Source organism: Colobus angolensis, unplaced genomic scaffold (genome assembly GCF_000951035.1).
Source record: "Colobus angolensis palliatus isolate OR3802 unplaced genomic scaffold, Cang.pa_1.0 Scaffold199, whole genome shotgun sequence".
Classification (NCBI taxonomy): Eukaryota; Metazoa; Chordata; class Mammalia; order Primates; family Cercopithecidae; genus Colobus; species Colobus angolensis.
The window spans coordinates 1603413-1616171 of NW_012115143.1; the positions used below are offsets into that span (position 1 = coordinate 1603413).

General features: G+C 45.7%; 1 protein-coding gene across 1 annotated transcript in view; it reads right to left on the reverse strand.

Moving 5' to 3' along the window:
* PPIP5K1 (diphosphoinositol pentakisphosphate kinase 1) overlaps positions 1-12759 on the reverse strand; it is a 60576-nt gene that overhangs the window by 28349 nt on the left and 19468 nt on the right. The window contains 5 exon segments of the mRNA XM_011941147.1: positions 3938-4000; positions 4700-4825; positions 8295-8385; positions 11561-11725; positions 11865-11981. Coding sequence (XP_011796537.1) covers positions 3938-4000; positions 4700-4825; positions 8295-8385; positions 11561-11725; positions 11865-11981 — 562 coding nt within the window.

Below are 12759 nucleotides of genomic sequence, written 5' to 3' on the forward strand. Positions count from 1 at the left end.
CAAGGCAAGAGATTACTCCTGTATTGAACAGAACTGGGGGATGAGTAACATTAGGGGGCAGTGAGAAAGGAGAATAGGAAGGGATGAGCAGCCAATGCTACAGCTACCAGGCAGTCCGGCCCCAATCCCATCCAAGCCACTAAATGCAAGTTACATAACCTCAAGGCAAACAGGAGAAAGAAATAGGTGGGCTCTCCTGCCAGAAGTGCAATAAGCAAAGCAGTCAGTCCCAGCCAGGGTAGTGGCAGCAGCCAGCTTGGTGGCAGGGGGTACCGTAGAGGCACTCGGGATCATCCTGGCCTGAGCGCAGCCAGTTCCGGAAGAGGCGCAGGTGGTAGGAGCACTGGTGCAGGTGATGCGCCAGCGTGGCATCCAAGGAGACTGGCCGGCCCCCTGTACAGTCAGAGGAAAAACTGCGCAGCAACCGGACCACAGGGTGCTGGTCATCCAGCAGCTCTGGAGGGGGTGAGGGGACCACGGCAGGAAGCACAAAGATAGAGAAAGAGAAGAGGGAGAGACAATGAGGGGGGCACTGACTAGCACAAGCATTACTGGGAGGTGGGGACACTCAGATCCAAGGTGAGCTAAGAGAGAAGCAGAGATGGTCAGAGCCACTGGGCATCTCTTGCAGGGAAGAAGAGTAGTGTCATCACACAACGAGTCTGAAAGAAGGGGTAAGTGAGACCTCATCATACAGCAATGTCCTCCCCTTCCTCCTTGAGCATAATTGAGTCGGTGCTTGTAGACAGCAGTCACATCATTGTGAACAGGGGAGAGCTGGTAGTTTTGTGGCTGGGAGTCTTGACTACAGCTTCAGGATCCCTCATCATTGGATGAACCCTACTTAGGGCCTGCATTCTCAGGTGAATGGATTTATGAAGTAGGGATAAAAATGAAAAGTTCAAAGTCACTCAGAGTGTCAAGGATAGCATTGGGTATCAAGACAGTCAAGCTAAAAAGGCTCTTTTTTAGGGCAGGCCTTCTGGACCACACTCTAAGATAGCCAAAGACAGGGATGGTATTAGGCAGCTGGCACAGAAGACTGACAGGAAACCAGATGTAGAACTCCTTTAAAACGGTATGTGTGGAAAATGGAATCAATATGTGAAAATATCAATATTGACTAACCATCCTTGACCTTACTGTTGTTTAAACAATCACTTAAAAAAAAAAAAGTACACATAAAACTCAGGACTTAGAGATACTGTATCCATTATGAAGCTGAAAGTTAGATAAAATTTTACATTTTCTTCCCACTGCTGGTGAGTCTAACTGCACGTTTTTCAGCTGGTGAACAGAAAAGCTTTGATTCTGAACCCCTCATTTTAGCTACTTGGCAAACTTTGTGGATGCATGTAATTGAGCTACAAAAGGTTGAAGGCAGTCAAAGGCATGTGGAGAGGAATGTAAGAGGAACAACAGGGAAAGATCTTAGAGAAAAGGTATGGGGTGTTAAGACATGATGTGAGGATGGACAAGAACTTGAATACGGGATGTTGGTATAGAGAAGGTAGAATCAAGGCAGCTGAGGATGACTGCTCAAAACTCTCAGACCAGAACTGGCTCCACAAGGTGATCCCATGAGACTGTGGTCTTCAGAGACCTTAGCTTGGATGTCAGGACAGATTTCAGCTCTACCTAGGCTAATCTTGTGAGCACTAACTGTATGTACCAATGGTCACATAGTTACATGGGTCCCTAGAAGATAATGGGCTTGACAAATCCAGTGGTCACATGCTGACATTCTGGATGAGCATGAGTCACAGTCTTTCCCACTTTATTAATTTACTTTGGTGAGTTCAGTGTGCAGTTTAGTAACAGGCTATACTTGTGTGCTGGATATAGTTACAGGATATAACAGCAGCTTATCAGGAACAGAGGCAGGGATAGGCTGAGGGCTGCTCTCCCATCAAAGTGTGAAGACACACTGCCTTGCCTCTTTTCCAAAGCCAGGTCCAGCATGTCTAGCTGCTGTTTCAAAGCCAGATATCATGGCAAGGAGATGGTGATGAAGAGCTGCTATGACTTATCTGCAACTACAGACAAAACATCCACTTTGTAATTGCTGGTCAGTCAAGCAAGATCTTGGCCATGGAGGAGAGCCTTCATATTTCTTGAGGGTCAAATTGAATCTAGATAATCTTCCTCAGTAAGGACATACAGCTTCAAATTTCTGCTGTTGTCAACAGGTAGAACCCAGATTCTGGCTTCTTAAGCATATCAGCCTCCAAGCTCCAGCACAAGAAAAACAAAGGAGGCCACAAGACACCTGAGGAAGTGTGCAGGGTATTGGGGATCTTAAATTTGTTTTCCTGCACAATACCTGCATTATCCAGCTCTTTTTTCCTCACCACCTTTTGGCAGAATTAAATCTTCTTCAATGGGTGAGGCTGCTAAACAGGGCTTTGGGGGAACTGGAGGTACATAGGTCTGAGGGTCTGCTTTATGGACTTGGGTCTTTTCTTATGGCACCTAAGAACTAGGAGATATGTGATTTAGCTCTGACTTGAGTAGCCCACGTTCCTCGTACTATACTGTGGACCCTAAGTCCAAGTCCCAGGCTGTGCTATTGATGCACCAGGTTCTATTCTGGAGATGGCTGTGGCACATGAAGGACAGAAGAGCTTGAAGCTAAATGAGCGGGCACACCCATGAGGCTCTGAATGGGAATTCCTGCCACAGGCACAATTGGGAGCCTGGGGGCAGGGATAAACTGAGCCAGCATAGGCTAGTCAACCTAGGGAGAGATTTCAGCAGTGCCTTGTGAAGATGTACAACCTGACTGGGCTAAAATCTAGCAGCTGTCACTTGCTAGGGCAATAGGAGATTAGCATATAGAGGTTTTCTAGTCTAATTTTACTTCCCTCAGAGAGTCTTAGCTCTTGAATAGAAGAAAACCATACCTAAAAAACTAGATTCACCTTGGAGACAAAATATAATACAGAGAGAAAAATAAGGATACCAAAGATAAAACTCACAAAGAGAGTGAGCCTCGGTTCTCCTGCTATACCCTACAAAGAGACCATACCCCTCAATTTATGGTTTACAGAGATCTCCAAGCTCTCCCACCGCAGTGTGGGCAGACCCGGTTCTTCAATGTTCTTAAAATATTACTCATTCCTAAGCTCCCCCAGAATCCCCAGCAGACATCTCATAGGTAGGCTGGTGCCACATGGAAACTACACTTAAAAACTCAAGGTACGGTCCTTTTTCTTTTACCTACTACCTCCTACTCTTTTCTTTTTATTTTTTATCCCAAAGCAACCTGGGCTCTTGTTTTCTAGGTCCAGGCACTAGGTTAGTAGTAACATAAAGCAAACGTCAGGAGCACAAGAGCCACACAACATACACATAATGGCAGGAGAAAGAAATATGGAGATGGGAAACTATATACTCAAGACTAACACCCATATAAGTAGGCTTAGGAGCTGGGAACTGCAGCATTGCTCCAAAAGAGGAACAAACTAGTCATCCACATCCACCCCAACAAAAGAGTGGAGAAAAAACAGAAAGATCAAAGTTATATAAGCTGAGGAATTGGGGGTATGGGGGAAGAGAAGAAATGGAATCAATCTAGGAAACACTATTCCCATCCTAAGAAGGGGAACCATCATATCTGTACACAGCCTGGCAGTCATGTGATAGGAAAGGGAGAGGTTTTGATGGTGTTTTGGTGGTGATGCTGACAAAAGTGATGACGGTGATTATGGAAGTAAGACCCTGAGTTGCCACAGGGATGGGGCAGCCAGGCTGCAACCAAGACTAAGGCTGTCACAAGGAAACCATCCCAGGAGGGACACTTAGTGAGTAGCTCATTCAGAGACAGCAGGGTGTCAACACAGTGGAAGGAGAAGCAAAGTCAGTGTCAAAACTCAGAGTCAAGTGTCTAGAGGTGACATGGTGAGGAGGAATGACATTGAGTCAGAAGCAAACGTACCGTTAGTCGGATGCTTTGCAAACGACACAGAAAATCGTTTTACGGCCGGGACAAACAAGAGCTCTGGAGAGAAAAGACATCATGGGGATTATACCCACCCTTGTCCCCACCCTCTGCTCTGGAGTTTGCCCGCAAGATAGTCTGTTCTTTAAAGTTAGTTATCTGACCTGCTCCCCTCCCCATCCCTTGGATTTCTAACTAACACATGTCAATCTCTTCCTTTGGTAAATCTCTTAGGAATCTATGTGTCATCTCTACTACAATACACCCCTACAAAAAACCCTAATTTTACCACTGTGTCCTCTTTCTGGTCATTTGGAAATAAAATCTTCATAGAAATATTCATCCCTTCCCCCAGTCTCTTTCCATATTATCTTTTCTGCCTTAGCTGAGCAACATTCCCTTCCCTAAACCCAATTTGCTGGATTTTATTTGAGGTTTCACTATATTCTTCCCAACCATGCATCATCCTCCTTGGTCCTTACCCCTACAGGCCAGAATCCAGGAAAGAGTACAAACTGATGCAGCAGGACTGTATGTGGGAGATTATGAAGGGATAAGCATAAATAAGTAGTATTTTTATGGCAAGAGGGAATGCAAATGGAGAGGTGGAAGGGGTCCTGGTGCCTTCTCCTATCTATTACTGATGAAGAAAACTTGTTATAAGGCCAATGTCATCTTAAGCATGAATAGTTCTTGAGCTATGTCCTTGCTGAGAGACAAGTGAAAAAAGGAGTTATCCCCCAAAACCCACCCACATACCATCTCGGTGCTTCAGACTGGCAGGTGGTAGCTTTTTGCCATGGCTGCGGGCGTAGTCTTGAAGATTCGGGGCGCTGGAGGAGCCACCCAGCACTGTGGTGCTGAACAGCCCTGTGCACTGTGAGCCTGCAAGGCCGGGAGTGTGTTAGTAGCCAGGTAAAGCCACAACTATCACACAGAACTATACACAACTTCACATAACATCAAGACACACACACAGCCATTCAGAGCCACCACCATGTGGCCATTCCACATAACCACAAATGGCTTTACACTTCTGCATAGTCACAGTGGGCAAGCAAAAGGGGGATTCTTCTGAAGAGCTACATGGCAGAGACAAGAGGCCACCACAAATGCAGGGTTAGTCATATTAGGGGATTCAACGCTACTGAAAGGGATAGACTGTGCTCTCCAGGTGGCTCTCAGAAATGCTCAAATTATAGGTACGTCCCTCTAGATTCCCCCTAGATTTAATTGGGCACCCCTTACCCTGGATATATAGCTTAAGAAACTCAGAAATCTAGTCCTTGTAGGTTTGAAAGGAAAAGCCTTTGACTGAAGCTAGAAGACTGATTCTGAACACTCAGCTGGCACCCTTCCGATCCTTCCTAAGCTTTTCATCCAACATCCCCTCCCTTCAGGCCTTTTTACCTTTCCCAAGAATGAAAGTGTGAGGCTCACAATTTTTTTTTTTTTTTTTTAAGACAGGGTCTCACTCTGTTGCCCAGGCTGGAGTGCAATGGCACAATCACAGCTCACTGCAGCCTTGGTCTCCCAGGCTCAAGTGATCCTCCCACCTCAGCTTCCCAAGTAGATAGGATCGCAAGCATACACCATCATGCCTGGACAATTTTTTAGTTTTCAGTAGAAACGAGGTCTCACTATGTTGCCCAGTTGGTCTCCCAAGCTCAAGTGACCCTCCCACCTTGGCCTCCCATAAAGCTGGGATTGTAGGTGTGAGCCACAGCCCCCTGTCTCATTGAATTTTTTAAGCTAGAAGGGACTCAGAGACCATCCAGTTCAACTTTCTCATTTTAGAGATGAGGAAACCGAGATCCAAAAGGGACCTCCTTTGCTCAAGGTCACATAGTTTTTTAGAAGTTAAGCTGGACTAGAATCCAGGTCTCCCGACTCTGAGGACCAACTGGATTGTTAGAAAATAAATAACTATTTTTTGGGAACCAGCACAGTTTCTGAAGTCAAGATGGACATAAATTGAAGGGCATGTGAAGAATCAATTGATTGTATGTAAAGCATGCCTATTATGTGATGAGCACCCTACTAAGAAGGAATACAGGAAACAACATAAAGACATGTTTTTTTCTGCTCTCAAAAATGTATTATCTTGTAAGCCTATGCTCCAAGCCAGTTGCCCAGACATATAAATTCAAAGAAAGCAAAGAGAACTCCATTGCCAATGAGAAGATTAAATAAAATTTGAATATTCTCTCAAGTATGGAATAAATCAGACCAGTCACTGTCCCCAACATTTGATCTAGAGGACGGTTAGGACTCCACGGTCCCTTCTCCTACTATAGCCTATAAGGACAGAGTTGTCAAAAAGAAACAAGACTGACACCCAAGTTCTCAGGATTTGCCTCCCTATTTCCAAATCCATCTTAGCCAAGACCCTGGATTTGGCTTGTGACTTAACATTCATAGGGTTTCCCTATGGATGGAGTGGAAAGGAGTTCAATTCCCTTGAGGCCACCAAGAAGGGACCATGGTTTCAGGGGTCCCAGGATTTCGGGGTCACCAGAGCAATCAGGAAGTTCAGATGGCTGATGATTCCAACCCAGGAATTCAGGACCTCTCCTCTATACAGCAACTTCCTCCACCTTTCATGTTCAAACAGGCTCTGGAATGAGATTCCAGAGAGTAATAACAGTTGCTAAATATGACTGCTTTTCTTCAGCGAAGCGAAAACTAGCTGGCTCTATCCCAGACCACCCCAAGCTTTGTCCTACATACACTTCCTCCACTGAATACTTTTCTGGTGCAGTCGTGCCAACTCTGTTCTGCCCAGTCCTCAGATCATCTCAGAGGGTGGTCTCTACCTTACCACCACTATCTGCCAACCAGCTCCATGTCCACACTTCTGTTTTGCTCTTGTAAGCATACCCACGAAACAGGGCTAGACACACCTATCCTCTTTTCTAGTCTGTCTGGAACCTATTCTTTACTGGGACTTCTGGGAAGAGAGGCCCATGTCATAGATCTACACTACTGTTGTTTTGGTTTTTGTTTTGTTTTTCTTTTTCTTTTTGTATTTTTAAGATGGAGTGTCACTCTGTCACCCAGGCTGGAGTATAGTGGGCACAATCACAGCTCACTGCAACCTCCATCTTCTGGATTCAAGCAATTCTCGTGTCTCAACCTCCCAGTAGCTGGGATTACAGGCATGTGTCACCATGCTTAGCTAATTTTTGCATTTTAAGTAGAGATGGGGTTTCACTATGTTGGCCAGGCTAGTCTCGGAACTCCTGACCTCAAGTGATCTGCTTTCCTCGGCCTCCCAAAGTGCTGGAATTATAGGCATGAGCCACTGTGCCTGGCCAGATCTACATACTTGTCATTTACTTCTCATGCCCCAAACTATCTTTCTCATTTCAGGAATCTAGAAGGCAACTTATTCTCATAAAATTAGCCTGGAAAGTTACCAAAACCTTTCTCCCTCTTGCTGGTCCAAAAGCTGACCATTTTGGGGCCAAGAAAATGGATGCCAAGGACAAAAGCAACAGAAAAATTAGAGGCGCTAAATAGAATGATAGGACAAGATAGAAAGAGCAAGAGGACCAAGTCTAGACCCCACACAATCATGTCTGACCTCCAGTTCTAGTTATTGGCTCACAAGGCACTGTGCTCAGAGATAGTTCCTCCCAAGGACCGCCCCTCCACTCAAAGAATACAATACCCTCTGAGGCTTGGTCCTTCCTGCCGTCTGTGCTCTCAAAAAAAGTTGAATGATGTTCTCTACCCCTTTCCAGGGATCCAAAAATCAAGAGACATTTCCTCAAAGTCCTGAGAGATGCCTCTGCCACTACACCAGTCTCAGACTTGTCAATTTTCCAGAAGGAAGGGGAAAAAGTTACAGAATTAGGCGATGATGGAGGAAAGGGCAAGGTTGCAGGAAGGGCAAGAGTGGGGATGTGAAAAACACAGGTTTCAGGGGAAGACATGGCACAATTATTCAAATAAGGAATACATTTACGAGGGTTGCAAGTACCTCTATTTATAGCTCTGTCTCTGATAACTCTGAAGGTTCAGAGTCTCCATGGCCCCTTAAGGTCTGGGCTAGACTGGAGGGACAGATAAGGAATGAGAGGGAAAGCCAGAAAAACGCCCTTTGGCCAGGGAAATGTGATTGGTATAGAAAACCAAGAGATAAACACCTTCCTGGGATGGAACAATCATCTGATATCCAAGTTCACATCTAACTATGGCTTCTCCCCCTTCATCCTCCCTACCCCCACCTGATGATACTCCATGACTGGATGGTTCCAAACCCCATGACAAAGGTTTCCCACAATAAAACTCTGAAGAACAGACAGACAACTTTTCCAACAATAGGTGAGAAATGCTGGCAAAACCATACCTAAGCCACTCTGCTTCATTTCTGTGGGTGGCCGTGAAGATGAAAAGAGCCGGTAGCCACCAGGCCTTGAGGATGATGTCTCAGAAAGCACCTGCAGAAAAAGGACTCTATATTAATCATTTTTCTACCTCAACCCAAAAGCATAAAACCCAGGTCCTGAATTCCTGTCCCTACAAAGCCAAGCAATGTTAGAAAGTTTGGAAGAACCAAAGGATTTATAGGAGAAGAGGGATGAAAAGGGAACAGAAAATGCACTTTATGGAGGGAACTGTCTGGGGCATCTTTCTATACTAGAAGCCACTTCTATTTTCAAGATCCCTTTCCCCACAGCCCTCCCATTCCCAATCTGAGTTTGAGAAATCATTATTCAACCCATTCCTAGTTCTCAGCACAGCAGTTTCCTAATTGTATCTATCCCCCTATCAGACTCAGAAAGCCAAACACAATGGCTCAGCCACAAATAAGAAAGTCTGGCCACCCTCTCTTCTTTCCATGGGACAGCTGTGGCTACTGCAACTATACTACATTTCTTGTTTGAACCAAGAAGCCCTCCCCTCCAACTATCTCACCCCTAGAAACATAAAACAGAATTCTTACAATGCCCACAAGGGCCCAATCACACAACCCCCAATACACACATATCCCACCGAGATAGTGTCTGAGTCCCTAGATCCCAAAAGGCAAAGACAGAAGGTAAAACAGGAAGGTGAGGTAGGGAGGGACACCTGTGTGCAGGATGCCAGGTGAGTGGTGGACACAGCCCGGGGCTGTAGGCCGATGGCTGGGGAAGGCCGGGGGAGGTCTCCCGACCTCCTGCGGCGCCGTCCCCGCAAGGGGATGAGGTCCAGGTTCCCCGTGCACTGCATGTTCATGACCTGCAATCAGACCGGGTGGAAAGCCGGTCACGGCTCCTTTAAACCCCAGGATCCCAAAAGTCCCAGTGCCCACAGGGCAGAGCTAGTTACAGGGCTAGAGAGGATGACCAGCTAGGGCATAGCTGCTATGAAGGTTATAAGTTTTATCATCTAAAACAGTTAAAAAGTATGAGATGACAAGAGGAGAAGAAGGGATGGAGGCAAGGACAAGTTGTATGCCTATATTTATAGAGCAAGGAAGATACGTATTAATATTAGTATTATAAGGCTCTGTGACCAAGGAGCAGAGAGATGATTTTCCTGCAAAGCTGAGGAAAATATCCTGGACAACCATCACCCTGGATAAGCCAGGGTCTAAGCAGTAATTGAAAAGAAGGAATATGATTACAATAGGAAGCTTCCTATAGGCCTGAAAGAAAGAAATCAATCTTATCAATTCTGAGAGATAATATACTGAGAGCTTTCCTTTGCCTGTGCCTTCTTTTTTTAAATTTTTTAATTAAAAACATTTTTTTTTGTAGAGACAGGATCTTGCCCTGTTGCCCAGGCTGGTTTTGAACTCCTGGCCTCAAATGATTCTCCCACTTAGGCCTCCCAAAGTGTTTGGATTACAAGTATGATTCACCACACCCAGCTGCCTATGTCTTTTTTTTTTTTTTTTTTTTTTTTTTTGAGACGGAGTCTCGCTCTGCCGCCCAGGCTGGAGTGCAGTGGCCGGATCTCAGCTCACTGCAAGCTCCACCTCCTGGGTTTACGCCATTCTCCTGCCTCAGCCTCCCAAGTAGCTGGGACTACAGGCGCCCACCATGTCGCCCGGCTAGTTTTTTGTCTTTTTTAGTAGAGACGGGGTTTCACCAGGTTAGCCAGGATGGTCTCGATCTCCTGACCTCGTGATCCGCCCGTCTCGGCCTCCCAAAGTGCTGGGATTACAGGCTTGAGCCACCGCGCCCGGCCTGCCTATGTCTTATGACTGCATAAACCACAAGAAAATGGAGGTGGGGGCGGGGGGCGTGGTTCAAGCACAACAGCACCAGGAGAGACTAGCAGACCATGTGAATAGGAAAGACATTTGGAGGAGCAGTTTATTGATGGAAGATTATGCGTCATTCTTTCCATGTGATCTACTGCATGTGAGTATAAAGGGTAATAGAGTACTACGGATACCAACTTACACTCAAAGAGAAAATAATGTATATCCTACCTAAAGAAACTGTGCATGTTACCAATGTCAATTTCACCTTAAAATAATCAGGAAGTAAAGGATGAATCAAAAGAAGAAACTGCAGTTCATCTTCTCAGCTTTCTCCAAAATCTGAATTGCAAACCTTTTGCTGAACCTAGGTCAGCTTATTATGGATTCTTCTGATAGATCCCTAAAATGGAAAAACCAATTCCTCTAAGATACACACCTGGCACTGAGCCAGGTGAACAGAGTCATCAGGACAGAGCAGAATCTAAATCAGATAGTCAAAGTCTCTGAGACAGGGATAAATTGTGGTGTCAAAATGAATGTAAGTGATACAGAAGGAGCTAGATAGGAAAAAAAAAAAAAGGGAGGGGGGATATAATCGGGCCAAAGACAGAAACAGTTTTTCCAGGAAAAAGACCAAAACAAAAAGCTCAGATGGTTAGCTGGACATAATGTGAGATTAATAACACTTACTTCCTTTAGGCTAAAGAGCTAGAACCAGAACTAAGACAAACTTCAAGAATAACAGAATACAGGCCCATGCTGATAAAGATCCTCATCAGAACAAGAGGAAGACAGACAAAGCTCTTGGCTGACCCACTTTCTGGAACGACAGTACAGAAAAAGTGCCAGGTATTTGCTCCTATCTGAGCTATAATTTTTACCCAAGGTGACCAAGAGCTGGAGAGGGCCGGACCTTAAATATCAATTGTATTGTTACTATATTACTGTCTGTTGAGCATCTATAAGGTGGATACTACTCACATTTTGGAGGTGAAAAAAAATTGAGGCTTAGAGAAGTTAAGGCCAGAGAAGTGTAGAGAAGTTACCCAGCAAGTCACACAGCTTCCAAGTACCAGACTGGGATTTTAGCCCAGAGTTCAAGCTGTTTCTACTAGATTTCATTTTAAAGAACTACCTTTTCAAATTCATCCAGAGCCCTCCTCCTTAATCTTATCTCTTTAAACCCTTATCTCTCAAGCACCCCTCAGTGGCAACTCTTTAATCTGAGATGTAGCAACCAGGTTAAAGAAGCTCTATTGAGAGACCAGCTTGAAAGAGAGATTAAGTAAAACGTCAATCAGAGGAGGAGGACTCTGCTTCAAGTCCCAAGAGTACCCCCAAGGGGATTAGAGGATCTGTGGATATAGTCCTATGAGCACTGCCACCCCTTCATTTTTCTCCCAAGGACCTCTCATTACCTCCATGGAACCAGCTTTTCGGTTACGAATGAGGGGTGATCTCCTTGGGAGGCCAGGGCCCTCAGGAGGCTGGGGTGAAGTCTGCAATGCCCGGTCTGGCTCATCTGATGCCTTTCCTGGACACAGGTTCTCCATACTGCCTTGGTTGGTTTTCATCTCCTCATTCTATACAAAAAAAGGCAGATAAGAGAGGTGTTAATGGCCTCCAAGCTCCTAATCCCAGACTACCCAACCCTTTTACTTCTCCTGTACCGTTTCCCACCACTTGGTTCCTTCAGTCCCAAATCCCAGCACTCTGACCCACCTCAGAAGAGGCTGGACGGAATCCACAGCCAGTTGGGGCACTGCCTTCTTCCTCACCACCTTTCACTCCAGGGCTGAAGTGTAGCTCTACATGGAACCGTTCCTCTGATAAGGGATCCTATGGGGCATCACCACAAGATGGGGAAGTTGGGAGAAGCTGGATACTGTGGTGGAAGTAGAGAGGAACTCAAGAGGATTCATCCTCCCAGGAATTCAGTGTCTTGTCCCACTCCGGGGCTGACCTGTTATAGCTTCCTTTCAACTATATATTGTCTCTTACAGGATCCTCATTCCCTCATGTCTACCATTTGTGATTTCATCATTGCACGTGACTTTTGAATTTCCAGCTTTACAACCGTTCCCATCACCTTCCACAATAACTCAGTTTGGCTAGGGTGCATACAACACATTTAAAGGTATCTTCGGGGCTGGGAGCAGTGGCTCACACCTGTAATTCTAGCACTTTGGGAGACTGGAGCAGGCAGATTACTTGAGTCCAGGAGTTCGAGACCAGCCTGGGCAACATGTTGAGACCCTATCTCCACAAAAAGTACAAAAAATTAGCCAGGCATGGTGGCACATGTCTGTCATCCCAGCTCCTCGGGAGGTTGATGTGAGAGGATCACCTGAGCCCAGGAGGAGGAGGTTGCAAGGCTGCAGTGAGCTCAGATTGCAGCCCCGCACTCCAGCCTGGGTGACAGAGTGAGACCTTGTCTCGAAAAAAAAAAAAAAAGTATCAATGTGGAGCCATATGCAGAAGGTATATAAGACTTGGCCGGGCGCGGTGGCTCAAGCCTGTAATCCCAGCACTTTGGGAGGCCGAGACGGGCTGATCACGAGGTCAGGAGATCGAGACCATCCTGGCTAACATGGTGAAACCCCGTCACTACTAAAAA